Here is a 13240-nt window from a genome sequence, read left to right on the forward strand (position 1 = left end):
TAGTCATAAAATGTTGTGAAAATGGTGAGTAAACACGTGGGAATGAAAAATTACAGCTTTTCTTTATAAACTAAGCTAAACTTTTTGAAAAATTACTAATCTAAAGATTTATTTATGTAAAGTTATATTCATAAATTACATCACATTACCGCTCTGTCATAATTATTTTTGTTTTTCCTATGGCATGAAAGAAAAAAAGGAAAAGGGGGGTTAAATTTGTACTACTTTTACTATGAATTAATAAAAAAGATTTCAAGTTGGTATTTTGTACATTGCATCAGAATTAACATGAGCTCTAGAGCTCATTAACCTTCTATCACAGCTAAAATACCACTGAAATAACAATAGTCAACAAGATTAAGCATGCAAAAAAAATTCAGTTACATATGTAACACAAATAGTAAATTAATTATCATGTACTCTCGTCGACAGTTCCATTTTATGTTGCAACAGTTGCTAAATGCCCAAACTGTTATCATTTTTAAAGCCTTAAGCATGGGTTTCAAAAGTAATTGATTTTTTTTTAATTTGTAGCCACAGTCATTATTTGTTTTGTATGAGCATGCCTCCGGTTATGGCCTATTCCGAGTTAAGGAGTTTGAGGAAGTGGCCACATTTATTCCTGTGGTGGAGAAGAGTACAGTTGATGTTAGCAAATTCCAGTCCATTGTCAAGCTGGTTGCCTTTGCACCATTCAAGAGTGGAACCAATGCGCTCGATAACATGAACAGTATCTCAGAAGGTAAACAAACGCTTTATAAACGCTTGATTGTACATTCTGCATAATTCTTTTTGCAAAAATTTTTGTGTTTATGACTTTATGCACACTCATTCTACATTTTTTATATGTAGTTTTATAGAACACACAGTGTTTTATGATAAATAGTGCAGAAAGTTGAGGGTAATTAAAAAAAAAATTCACCTCAAGAAAACCAGAAGGGCAACTACTCTGTTGACCTCAGTTTTGTTTTCTCTGGGTGAAAATTTTAAATTTTACCTCAACTGCATGCAATACTTATTATATAATGAAAAGCAAGTATTAATGTTTATTATATCTAAATTGCATTTTGACAATTGGTCTCAACCAGTTAATGGGATTTAAAAATCACTACATAGTCAATTTGACAGAATCAAAAATGAAGTGTATGTTTAATATCATAATAAAGGGGTTCTTCATGAGGATCTACATGTTTTCCTGGAGTCCAATGTTCCCAAGGGAGGAAAGAAAGACAAGGTGGTTTTGGGGGTTGCAGATGCTAAAATTGGAGCAGCCATCACAGAGGAGCTTGGAATTAAGTGCACTCATATTGGAGTGGTCCCAGAAGTGATCAGAGGTACAACCAGAAAACAAAACTCGAGATTTAAAAAATCAATATACATGTAAAGGGATTTTTGTTTATGAGTTTAAAGATTTGTTTTGGACTGTATATTAAACAAAAACATTATTAATTTTAGAAGTGTACTTTTTATTGGAGTTGAAAATGTTTTCTTGTTTTATTACAGGAATCCGACTTCACTTCCCAAACATGGTAAAGGGTTTAACAGAGGTGTCTTCAGCCAAAGCTCAACTTGGTTTGGGTCATAGCTATTCAAGGGCAAAGGTCAAGTTCAATGTCAATAGGGCAGATAACATGATCATCCAAAGCATCAGCTTAATGGACCAACTGGACAAGAATATTAACACATTTTCTATGAGGATGAGGTAATATTGTGTTTTTCTCAATGGAACTTCAAGTTCAAGTCATATGTTCAGGGTATAAGGGTATCTGAAGACGTTTTATTGAAAGTAAAGTTTTTCTCTAAAAGTTTTTTAAACAGTTGTAAAATTTCAATTTTCTTGGCCAAATGAATAAACAGGAAGAAAAATGAATTCAATCTCATATGTAGAGGAGTTGAAAATAAGCAAACACAGTGCATATCTCATTAAAAGTTACTCTTTTTAGAAATGCAAAATATTTTAGGTGCTGATGTTTAGTATATGATAAAGTACATTTGTAAGAGGCATCTAAGAAATAGAATTATATGCATATGAAAAATTGGAAAAAAATTCTATTAAATGATGTTTGATTCTGTTTCAGAGAGTGGTACTCGTATCATTTCCCAGAACTCGTAAAAATCATCTCAGACAATTATTTGTATGCCAAGGTGGTCAGGTTGATTGGGAACAGGAAGGAGTATACTGATGAGTCCCTGGAACAGCTGGAGGAACTCGTAATGGACAGCGGCAAGGCTCAGGCAATACTGGACGCCAGCCGATCATCCATGGGTTAGCAGGGATTTTTTCTTTGTATCAAAGTCATTTTGTGATATTCATAACATTTTGCATGTGTTTTTTAAAACTAAACAACTGTGGAATGTTAGTTTTTCCCTGTAGATTTTCTTTCAAGCTTGTTAGAAATTGCTCATTCAAAATAAATTAATTTTGAAGTTGTTAATACATACTCATTTTGCTATACATTTTCAATTTGAATTCTGCATTTCTAAAATCCAAGATGATTATTTTAAAATTTACAGGAATGGACATCTCTCCAATTGATCTGATGAACATTGAGGCCTTCACTGCTAAAGTGATTTCATTAACAGAGTACAGGAAAGGACTGGCTGACTATCTCAGGAGCAAGATGAAAGCAGTGGCTCCTAATCTGGGAACTCTCATTGGTGATCAGGTCAGAAATAAGTCAAATTAATGAAATTTATGAAATGATTGTCTTTGTTAAGAAATATAGAAAATTCTAAAGCTTATTATACCCCCCGCAAACGAAGTTTAGGGGGGGTATATTGGAATCACCATGTCCGTCTGTCCGTCTGTCTGTCTGTCTGTAGACGAGATTTTGTCCGGACCATTACTCAGAAACTATTGGAAGGATTTGTCTGAAAATTTGTACACATATTATTCACCATATGAAGTTGTGCACCTGATATTTTCATCTTGATTCGATTATTATTTTGAATTTTACAGGTGTTTTTTCATTTTTATTTTGTGGTTTTGTCCGGACCGTTTCTCAGAAACTATTGCAAGAATTAATCTGAAAATTTGTACACTTATTATTCACCAGATGAAGGTGTGCACCTGGAATTTTCAACTCTTTTTGTTAATTTTTTTGCATTTTACAGGTTTTATTTTTTATTTTAATTGACTTGTTCATTTTGGGCTCATGTATAAGGTTTGAGATATAGAATCTAGAATATCTGTTCAAAAATACTACAGCTTAAAACTACTCATAAAAACTTAAAAAAAAAGAAACATCATCAAGTGTTAAAAACAGTTTTTACATTGCACAGAAGATAATGTAATTTCATTTGTCTCTTGGGAATAATGACTGGACATGCATCCAGTTAAAGATAAATTAATGAGTTTGGTGTTGGAAGTTGTTAAGGCATGTCTCTTATCAAGCGTGTGTGTTATCTAATCTCCAGGGAATAAGGCACAAGAATTAAAGATCTCTCTTCTCTTATTCTCTTAATTGTAATTTATTGTCTGTCAAAGCACTTCATTACTGGATGACCAGCTCTTTATTTTCAAAATGCATTTCAAATTGATATATCAAGATTAATTTGATTTTGTATTATGTTTTATTTTAACAATCAGTTTGCAGAGTGACGTAACACATAATTGCAATATATTTTTTTAATGCAGAAACAAAAAAAAAAAAAATAAAATGAAAAAATAAAAAAAAAATGTTACAGTGGAATTACAATGTATTAGTATTGATGTTTCATTTGGTTGCACCTTTGTTTCATTCATTAAGAAACATGATGAGCAATTATATTTCACTGCAAATTTTTGTAAGTAAATTGTGAACACCTCTAGATCCATAAATTATTTTTGAATTGGCACCTTCTCTGAAAAACCCAGCGGGGGGTATTTGTCCCTAATGGACAGTTCTAGTTTTGTTTTGATATTGGAATGTCACTAGTATAATTTTTAATCTTTACTGCAGGTTGGGGCTCGTTTGATTGCACATGCAGGCAGTTTAACAAATCTGGCCAAATATCCAGCATCTACAGTGCAGATTTTGGGTGCTGAAAAGGCACTGTTTAGGTACTATTTGCACAAGGACAAGATTCAATCTTTATACAAGATTTAAAATGAACAGATGAACATGATGAAAAAAATTAAGACTGTCTTCCTCCTCTGAGTTTTATTTTGCATTTCCTCTATATACTTCAGCATACTTGGATCTGTGTTGATGCTATAATAATTGTGCTTCTCCAATAGAGGTTAGACAGTACATATAATAATTTGTTAACTTCAGAAGTTGTAGGGATTGGAACTATCAATATATTGGATACTTACTATGATGTATGCTTTGGATGCTGCATCTGACTGCATTTATTTTATATCTATAGATTACTAGTAAGCTTATATAATTTGTTCTTGAGTTGTCTTAAAACCAAATTTAATCACAAACTTAACACAGTACAAACATGTAATAAGTGTTAAATTATCATAATCTAAATAGTTGACTGTTTGCTTTCAAAGGGCCATCAAAACCAAGGGAAATACTCCCAAGTATGGGCTTATCTTCCACTCTACATTCATTGGTCGAGCTGCTGCCAAAAACAAAGGGAGAATATCCAGATACCTAGCCAACAAGTGTTCCATTGCCTCACGAATCGATTGTTTCTCAGGTGAGGAAATATCAGATGAAATTTAAATAATACAAGTTTTACTTACCGTTATTCAGCAATTTTGAGCAGGAGATCAAGTGAGCTATTCTGATAAAAATTTGTGTATAAAGTTGTAGTTTTTAGTTCACATTAGCTGAAAACTCAAGTGAGTTTTTCTGATCAAAGGGTGCCCTGCATCTATCTGTTATGTGTACTTTTCACATTTTTGACTACTACAGAACCACTGGGCCAATTTCAACCAAACTTGTCACAAAGAATCTCTACATGTAGGTGAAGGGTATTCAAATTTGCTCAAATGGAAAACCACACCTTCTTCCAAGAGAGTGTTAAGAGTTATTGAAAATTTAAAGACAATTTTAAAATTCTTTTTCTCAAGAACCACTGAGCCAAAAATATGAAAGTTTTATACCTGAAAGCTTCATCATTTAGTGTAGATTTAATTTTAAGTTTTGTTTATCCAACACATTTTAGGAAAAAATTGAATTTTTATTTTAAATCATGGTAAAAATTGCTTGTAAAAATATGATATTATCATTGGAGGAAATTGATATATACATGTTTTGCAATATGAAATACGCATCCCTTATTTGAATAGCCATTTAAATAATGACTACTTTCAATTTCTAACTGTAGAGATTCCTACTCAAGTTTTTGGGGACCATTTGAAACAGCAAGTGGAGGACCGCCTTAAGTTTTTGGACACAGGGGAGGCACCTCAGAAAAACATTGACGTCATGCATGAAGCGGTGCAAGAGGTGAGCTTTGGCAGTTTTCATTTAAAACGGTAAAGGAGAGAGGTCTTCATGATGAGTATAAAAGTAATTCTTCAGATTTTACAAACAGATTCACTGATAGATGTAATTTCCATGTTTTATTCAGAGTGTACAAATGCAGTACTATAAATCATAAGTTTTCAGCAGTAAAATAAAAATAATAAGTACTGATTCATGACTCTAATGTTGCAGGCAGCAGTTGTACAGGCTAAAGCAGCAAAGAAAGAGAAGAAAAAAAAGAAGAAAGAGAAGAGGAAGTCCTCGGCTGATGATACCCTAGATACAACACAGGAGGCCGATACCACACAGGAGATGGACATTTCACAGGAGGAGCCCAAGAAGAAGAAGAAAAAGAACAAGAGGAAGTCCGAGGGTGAGGGCCTGGATACCACCCAGGAGATGGACACCACCCAGGAGGAGGATCCACCCAAGAAGAAGAAGAAGAAACCCAAGGTGGAGGCTGAGGAAGAAGAGTCAGAGGAGGAGGTGACAAAGAAGAAGAAAAAGAAGAAGAACAAGTAATGGTTTTAAGATGAGAAGTATGCTCTCTGACCAGGGAAAAAAGATATTGTACACCTTACTTAAACGATATACAGTATAATTTGTCCAATCCGGCTACCGCCGGTTCCATAAAATTTGGCCGGATTAGACAGAATCCGGAGTGCAGGAAAAATGCAGGAAAATATCAATTTCGAAAATTTTCGTTGTTTATTTACAAGTACATCATATACATATCATAAATAAAATCAAATGATGAAATCAATTACTATTTTGGAGTCTAGAAATTATAAAATAGTCTCACATGACTGACTATATTTTCTTATTTGTTCACGAAGTTTGAAAGTCGGGTGAAATGTTTCCTCAATCAAAATATACAGGCACGCATAATATAGGCCTACTAAGTATCAAGTGGACCGGGTTTCGCTTGTCAAAGACCTCATTCAATGTATTGACAGTAATGCACAATTATTTACGATTTGCTAATTATTATATTGAACTTTTAATTTTATGTAAAAATTTACGTCTTCCCCCACAGTGTCATGGCGCCATTTTGAATGCGTTCGATTTTCGATCCCGATTTATATTTTGATTTGTAAATCGCGTACATATATTTTTGTGTTTATGTTATTATGTGGTAAAAGGAGTTAAAACAAAGTTAATTTTTTTTAAATTGTAATTTTATCATATAATATATTTTTCAAGTGGACTGTGTCACCGCCGCATTTCACCGAGTTCGTCTCATGGCACTAATAATCATGCTAATGTAAACACAGATTATCACATTCCCCACGAAAGGTGTTAATTGCTTTGAAGTAACTCAGGTGTGGCCGGATTAGAGGGAATAATTACCGTTAATTATGAGCAGTAGGGACCAGTATTGCCGTTCGGAATACAGAATAGACAGTATCCGGACTACACAGAATTTTTTAAAATGAATTTGTTAAAGAAGTGCATGGGACTAAAATTTACGGACGGAATGGACAAAAGTCCGGAGTACTCAGAGTCCGGATTAGACAAATTTTACTGTAAATGAGTAGTTAAGTAATGGTGTTAATATGAGAAGCATCATCTCTGTAAACCTGGGAAAATAAGAATTTGTACAGATTACCTATTTAGAGGTTGAAACTCTTGTAACACAGAAGAGTTCTTATTTTATGACCTTTTATCTGCTTCATTTTGTAGAAGATAGGCAAATTTATTAAGATAATGTTTGATTGGTTACATATTGTTATGATATATTCTGTGTTTTCCATTTGGTTACAGTCTTTTTGTTTTAATATGATGAAATGTTATTGATAAGATCAAGTAATAAAAAGAATTTTTATATTAACTGTAGAGTAAAGTGTAATGTTATATTGTTTAGAAAATTTCTTGAAATCAATGAGATTTTTTTAAAAATCTGTCCATTCTAGATGCTCATGTAGGCTGGCCAAGTGTAATTTTCCTGTAGTTTTTCATTGGCACTTGGAATATCAATTTTCAGTGTGTCTAAATAAAGGTCACTAGGTCTTGTGCAAAAAACAATGTACTGTAAAAACTGTGAAATTTTCTTCAGCTATTGTCAATTGATATAAAATTATAAATTTATTTCCTTGATTGTTCTGCAACACACTTATAAAAAGTCATTGTAAAAAAATAAATAAACGAAGGGTTCATTAAAATTGTCTAATTTTTGAATGCACTTGTCGTGTGAGGGTTTTATGAATGTTTGTAAAAATGATGTAAACAATTATGTAAATCGCAAGAAAATATAAATGAAAATTTTCAGATGTTCATTGTTATAATTTAACAGGAAAGAACCTCTAAACAATACAATTCTGGGAAGTATATAATCTCATTAGAGTTAGTTAAATATTGAATATAGGGCGTTCTTAGTTTCAGGAAATGGACAGGGAATAGGAAATTAAAGCTTAAATGTAGCAGACAACATAACCCACAATAAAGTTCATTTATAGAACTTAGAGAGGGATTTTGAGTGTTGAGGGTACAAAAGACTTGACAGGGAACTTGGGGATTTAAAATAAAATGAATGTTCCTAACCCCATCAAATAAGAATTAGCGGTACATGTATGTCGATTTAAAAGTGATAAAAGGAGTTCTTGAAATTTTCCCAAATATGTTTTTTCACTACTAGAATTTTTTTTCACAATTTAATACATGGAAGAAATTCATTTTCTTAAGCAGGTGTAAAATTTGGCATTTTGCGTGGTCAAGGGTATGTATGCCATTAACTTTGGTGGACACATGAATATAATTTATACATGTAATTGCCTTAAAATTATAGTAGTAATTAGTATGAAATTGTCTGTCAGCAAATTACTCAATTCAATTCAATAGTTTATTCTCTTAATCTGCACTACAGTGTAGAGAAGATACAAACATGAAATAGGTACAATATAATATGCGTCAGAAAAATTAAACAAACGATGAAAAATGAGAGTGTCATAAATGTTAGTTACTTCATGTTGAATTGTTTTTGCTGACACAACATTCTTTCAATCGTAAAACTTTGAATATGATGACTTCAAAGACATTGTTGAAATTCAGCTTTATTTGCCAGAAATTTAAATGGAAATTAAAGCTATCGCTAATCAAACTAAATGTGTACAGAACTGTCACTGTCATAGGCGAGTTAACGTTGAATGTAAGGAAAATTTGGAGATAAACAAAAAAAAAGTAGCCCTTAAGTCAATTGAAATGATTCAACAGTATAAACACGAACCCCTTAAAAATCAGAGGTGGGATCTGCTGCCATGGAGGAGTAATCATACCCTGCCGACCGGTCACAACCGCCTTGTGCTCCTTGTCATGATCGCGCAAACGGAATCAACTGTAGACGATTCAGTGTATGAATAAAAGGCAAATCTGCAAATACTAGTACTGATAACATACAAGATAAATTTAAACCACTGACAAATACAATTGTTTGGGGTTTGTGCAGTCAGTTGTGTAGGTATTGCTGACGACCGTCAAATCGTTCGTTAATCCTTTTCTCGTTGACTCGCGTTCAGGGGAGCCTACAATTTCGATGTACTTTGGTATGGTTTTCTCCAGTGTTGGTCCGTCTTTCTGTGAAAGGACATTGCCATTTGACTGACACGGTTTCGGGTCGTCACTGTCGGGCATCTTTTGTTCATTTTCAATGTAATTTTCAATGTCTGCGTATGGTGGATCCCTTTGTTCGGGTGGTGTTTCAGCTCTTGATCCAATTTTCAAATCTTTTGATTCTTTGCCGTGGATAACGTCGTATGATTTAAGCTGTGGGTTCCCTTTTGGATAAATATCCTGGTTGTGCCCCGGATTACCATTATTTTTGAAGCATTTATATCGGATCTGTGTAATTACCAACACGGCAAAGAGGAGTAAGAACAACCCACAGAATATAAAAATCCCTAACAAGAGGGGGCTATTCGACAAGATGAGTTCATCTAACAGAGTTTTATTCAAGCCACTGTGGGGGTTTACTATGATTTCATGCGCACGCGTGCTTCTAGTTTCTCCGGAGATGAGAGCAGACGTTGTTACCACTTCCGGGCTAGATTTCGTACTCGTGGTGGGAAATACGGTTGTTGCTGTTGAACTCTTTTCTAATTCTTTTTGAGTTGTTGCCAGACTTTTCTCTGTTGTGACCACTTAACAAAAATTAAATAACTACATTAGAATGATTTTTAAACATGATTCCATTCTTTGCAATCACAGCATCTCTAAATGGGAAAATTTCGGATGCCTATTCTATAAAATTAATTGTAAAGCTCAATTAAGCATAGTTTTAATTTTCCCTTTCCCGTATATATAATATGTAATGTGGAATTGATACCTTCTGTTGATATTGGCATACAGCCGTACGAGGGGCTACAAAATTCTGTTTTCCTACAAGAGCATTGTGACTGACAGTCCTTTCCATAACTCGGAGGACGACACGGTGTGGAGCAGTTGATTCCAGAATACCCGATAACACAACCTGGAGAAGATTTTTTATTTTAAGTTAATTAAGGAGTAATACATATGTTATTAGTACCATAATGGTTAAAGATTTTTAATTAGAGATAATTTCTTAGTTATAGATTTTATGATAGAATCATGCACAGCTTACTGATGCATTTTCCTCTTTCGTTGTCCCAAATCTTATCTGGACAACACACTAAGTTTGGGTCGCTGAAAGAAATAAGATAAATATTTTTTTTTTATGTTCCCACGGTCGAATATACATGGGTATATAGTTTTTGCCTTGGACATTCGTCTGTCTGTCTGTTTATAGACAAAAATTTCCTTCTTACTTTTTATTGGTTCGCGTTATGGCTTTCATGTTTCAGGTGTATATTCCTTGTGACAAGACCTTTCTTTAGATACCAACATATGTTTGATCTCTTGATACTGGAATTTGACCACATTTTGCAAAAATTTACACAACTTTAACCTGAACATTTTTAATTAAGTATTCAGAATAAAATTTGAATTTGTGAAAGTGCAAGGAGGTGTAAATTAAAGCCGTTCAGAAATTCGAAGTTTCAAAAACTTCGAGATGAAAAAAAAGATACTTATTATATTTTCGCGTGAAATGCTAAATGCAATATATAAGTCGAGATATTATACAGAAAATTTGAGAAAATATTAACTTCAAATCTGTGTCTATGCACCTTTAACATCATTCTCATTTCTGGCATTTCAGAAATAACTTGATTTTTTTTAAGGTTATGACCAAGGTTCAAGTTTTTTAAACTTTTGCAAAAGTGGGTCAGACTCCTGGGTCAATGTCAGAAGTTAAAAAAACATGTATGTTTGTAATTGAAGACATGCATTTTTACTATGAATACACATGTGAAATATGAAAACCAATTAAAGGATTTGTGAGAATTTACCAGCGAGAAAGACAGACGGACGGACAGAGCAAAAACTATGTGCCCCTGAATCTTTGATTTCGGGTACATAAAAGTTTGGTAAGACAACGAATTCCTGTTTTAGATTTAATTAATCCTTATAATCAAGAAAAATTCTTGCAAAGAACTTAACAATTAACAACTATTGGCAAGATGATTAAATTTTTTTTTGTAATTCATATTTCATAATACCACCTACAAGTTTTTTTTTGGATTTATTATATAATATATAATAGTCATTTATATTGTTTCCTCCTTAATTAAAGGTTAAAACCTGCATGCATGGTATTTATAAATATACATCATGTCTACATTGTTTTTTGAGTGCTCAACAATTATTCTTTAAGTACCCTTCGTAATATATATAAGAAAACATATATTTTTCTTATTTTAAAACATGATACTATCATAGTTATCTTTATATGGGCATAGGATCGAAGGATGGTCCATGAAACTTTGAAAGCGATCTAGATACATGTAAATAGAAATAATAAGAATAGAATCTGCAAAATATTCATTTTTATGCAACTGTTTCATTATAAAAAAAAAAAGAAAAGAAAAAAGAGAAAAGACTTCAAAAGAGAATGTTCAATGCATTTAGTATCCCCTGAATGGAACCCCATGGAGTGAAGTTCTTCATTCTTCCTTTTATAAATTCTAAGAAATCATAATCTATTGAGAATTGTGATTTTAAAAGATATAAGAAAAATATATACACCATGATAAAAACCATGAGCAAATGAAAGAATTAAACATATTTAATTTTTCAAAGTACCATATATAATTTATTGTTGAACGGGAAATATTGGCTTGAAATTTTTAAGATATTAAATCAATGTTAATTATATATATGTTGATTTTTTTTATGTTAATTACTGGTATTTATGTTAATTAAGATTCAGATTTGAAATAATGTTAAATCATTCTGCGAATTAAAAAAAGTAGCACTTACCTCGGACATCTGGCATGAAGACGATAAATTTGTAGCAAAAATAAAAGTAAACACTTTTTCTTTTTGTTTTTCATCCCTAGAAAACATCAGCTAGCAAACAATTCTTCCGCATTTTGTAATTTGTTCAAATTATCACTGATTAATTTTCACAATTTTTCCCGGAAGAAGTCTGAGGACTCATTTGTATTTATAGGAAATTAAGAACCAATGCGATCTGAAAAAACCCAACATTCTTTTATATACATTAATTTTTATATATCTTTGAATCACAATGCTTGGAAATCAACTCTGGTGGAAAATCCTACTTGAAGATCTTTCATGCCTTGCGTAGATAAATGTACATGTATTAACTTAGCGAGATCAAACAGAGGAAGATGGTATTAGGGATATCCAAATGAAGGGAAGGGGCGGGAAAAACTCTCTGTCCCTCGCCACACTCATTTTTTGCATATAAGTTTTTCCTGTATAATTTTTTTTCTTTGCTTTTCGATTCCCTGCAATCTTATATAGACATGGCAGCTAGCAGCTAAATTACCTGATGTATCCTAATGTGTTGTATTTTCGACCTTTTTGGATGTTATTTATTAATTTATTGATGCATGTGATCGAAAATACACTTCACGATTTAAAAACGAAGTTAGAGTTACTCCCCCTCTTTTTAAATCAACATTTAGGGGGTTAAGATGCATGAGATGCTAAAGGGATTATAGTTCCAAAGTCCACAGGGATGTTGTGTCTGGTAATCCAAATATATACAAAGACATCAGTATCCAGGAAGTATTTTTGCTATTTTCATCCGTATGTATTTTCCTGAGAGAGAATTTTGTTCAAGGTGCGTTAAGCAATTTTTTGTTACCATGAAGACGTACACTTATCCACAGGTACTTGTGGACAGGACCCCCCCCCCCCTTCCCCCGATATTCAACACCAGGGCTTATTGGACATTTTTTTTCCATAAATTATATTTATTACACTTATTCATCATGTGTACAATACGAAAAAATCGTCAAAACCCCTAACAATCGCTCCACTAAAAAAAACCCACTATACATTATACGGGAGAAAGGTAAAACACATGATGAATAAGTGTAATAAATATAATTTATGAAAACAAGAGGCCCAGGGGCCACAGCGCTCACCTGAGCACATCGGGCTTGAATTTACTCCCCCCCCTCCAGGCTTTCATCATTTGAACAAACCAGAATCTACACTACCTGAGGATGATTCCATATATATCACTAATCAATTAGCTTTGAAGTACTTGAAAAGAAGATTTTAAAAGGTTTCCCTATATATCCCTATGTAAAACTTGGGTCGGCCATTTTGGCCCCACCCTAGCCCCGGGGATCATGATTTGAACAAACTTGAATCTGCACTACCTGAGGATGATTCCACATGAGTTTCATCTTTCCTGGCCCAGTGGTTCTTGAGAAGGATTTTTAAAGATATTTCCTAAATATTCCTATGTAAAACTTGGGTCGGCCATTTTGGCCCCACCCTTGCCC

The 13240-nt window shown here is 33.1% G+C and overlaps 2 protein-coding genes across 2 annotated transcripts; one reads left to right on the plus strand and one right to left on the minus strand.

Moving 5' to 3' along the window:
* The first annotated feature begins 2 nt into the window (after positions 1 to 2).
* LOC134249185 (nucleolar protein 56-like) lies at positions 3 to 7675 on the plus strand. The gene is made up of 10 exons (XM_062731564.1): positions 3 to 24; positions 535 to 742; positions 1167 to 1334; positions 1504 to 1702; positions 2079 to 2266; positions 2515 to 2666; positions 3942 to 4042; positions 4484 to 4632; positions 5266 to 5387; positions 5598 to 7675. The coding sequence occupies exons 1-10, from the start codon at positions 22 to 24 to the stop codon at positions 5925 to 5927; spliced, it is 1620 nt and encodes a 539-aa protein (XP_062587548.1). The 5' UTR covers positions 3 to 21; the 3' UTR covers positions 5928 to 7675.
* A 555-nt stretch (positions 7676 to 8230) lies between these two features.
* LOC134249116 (uncharacterized) lies at positions 8231 to 11925 on the minus strand. The gene is made up of 4 exons (XM_062731469.1): positions 11736 to 11925; positions 10000 to 10061; positions 9724 to 9867; positions 8231 to 9538 (listed from the first exon to the last, which is right to left on the minus strand). Exons 1-4 carry the CDS (start codon positions 11807 to 11809, stop codon positions 8808 to 8810), a joined length of 1011 nt encoding a protein of 336 aa, XP_062587453.1. The 5' UTR covers positions 11810 to 11925; the 3' UTR covers positions 8231 to 8807.
* Between the last annotated feature and the right edge of the window lie 1315 nt (positions 11926 to 13240).

The sequence above is a fragment of the Saccostrea cucullata genome, unplaced genomic scaffold, assembly GCF_032062105.1.
Source record: "Saccostrea cucullata isolate Sc308-1 unplaced genomic scaffold, CSIRO_AGI_Scuc_v1 ctg1280, whole genome shotgun sequence".
Classification (NCBI taxonomy): Eukaryota; Metazoa; Mollusca; class Bivalvia; order Ostreida; family Ostreidae; genus Saccostrea; species Saccostrea cuccullata.

Coding starts and splice junctions, on each gene's coding strand:
- LOC134249116 (XM_062731469.1), bottom strand. CDS start 11,809: ATGAAAAACAAAAAGAAAAAGTGTTTACTTTTATTTTTGCTACAAATT. Junction 10,062..11,735: donor CTTCATGCCAGATGTCCGAG/GTAAGTGCTACT, acceptor TATTTCTTTCAG/CGACCCAAACTTAGTGTGTT. Junction 9,539..9,723: donor TATGCCAATATCAACAGAAG/GTATCAATTCCA, acceptor ATTTTTGTTAAG/TGGTCACAACAGAGAAAAGT.
- LOC134249185 (XM_062731564.1), top strand. Junction 4,043..4,483: donor GCTGAAAAGGCACTGTTTAG/GTACTATTTGCA, acceptor TTGCTTTCAAAG/GGCCATCAAAACCAAGGGAA. Junction 5,388..5,597: donor TGCATGAAGCGGTGCAAGAG/GTGAGCTTTGGC, acceptor CTAATGTTGCAG/GCAGCAGTTGTACAGGCTAA.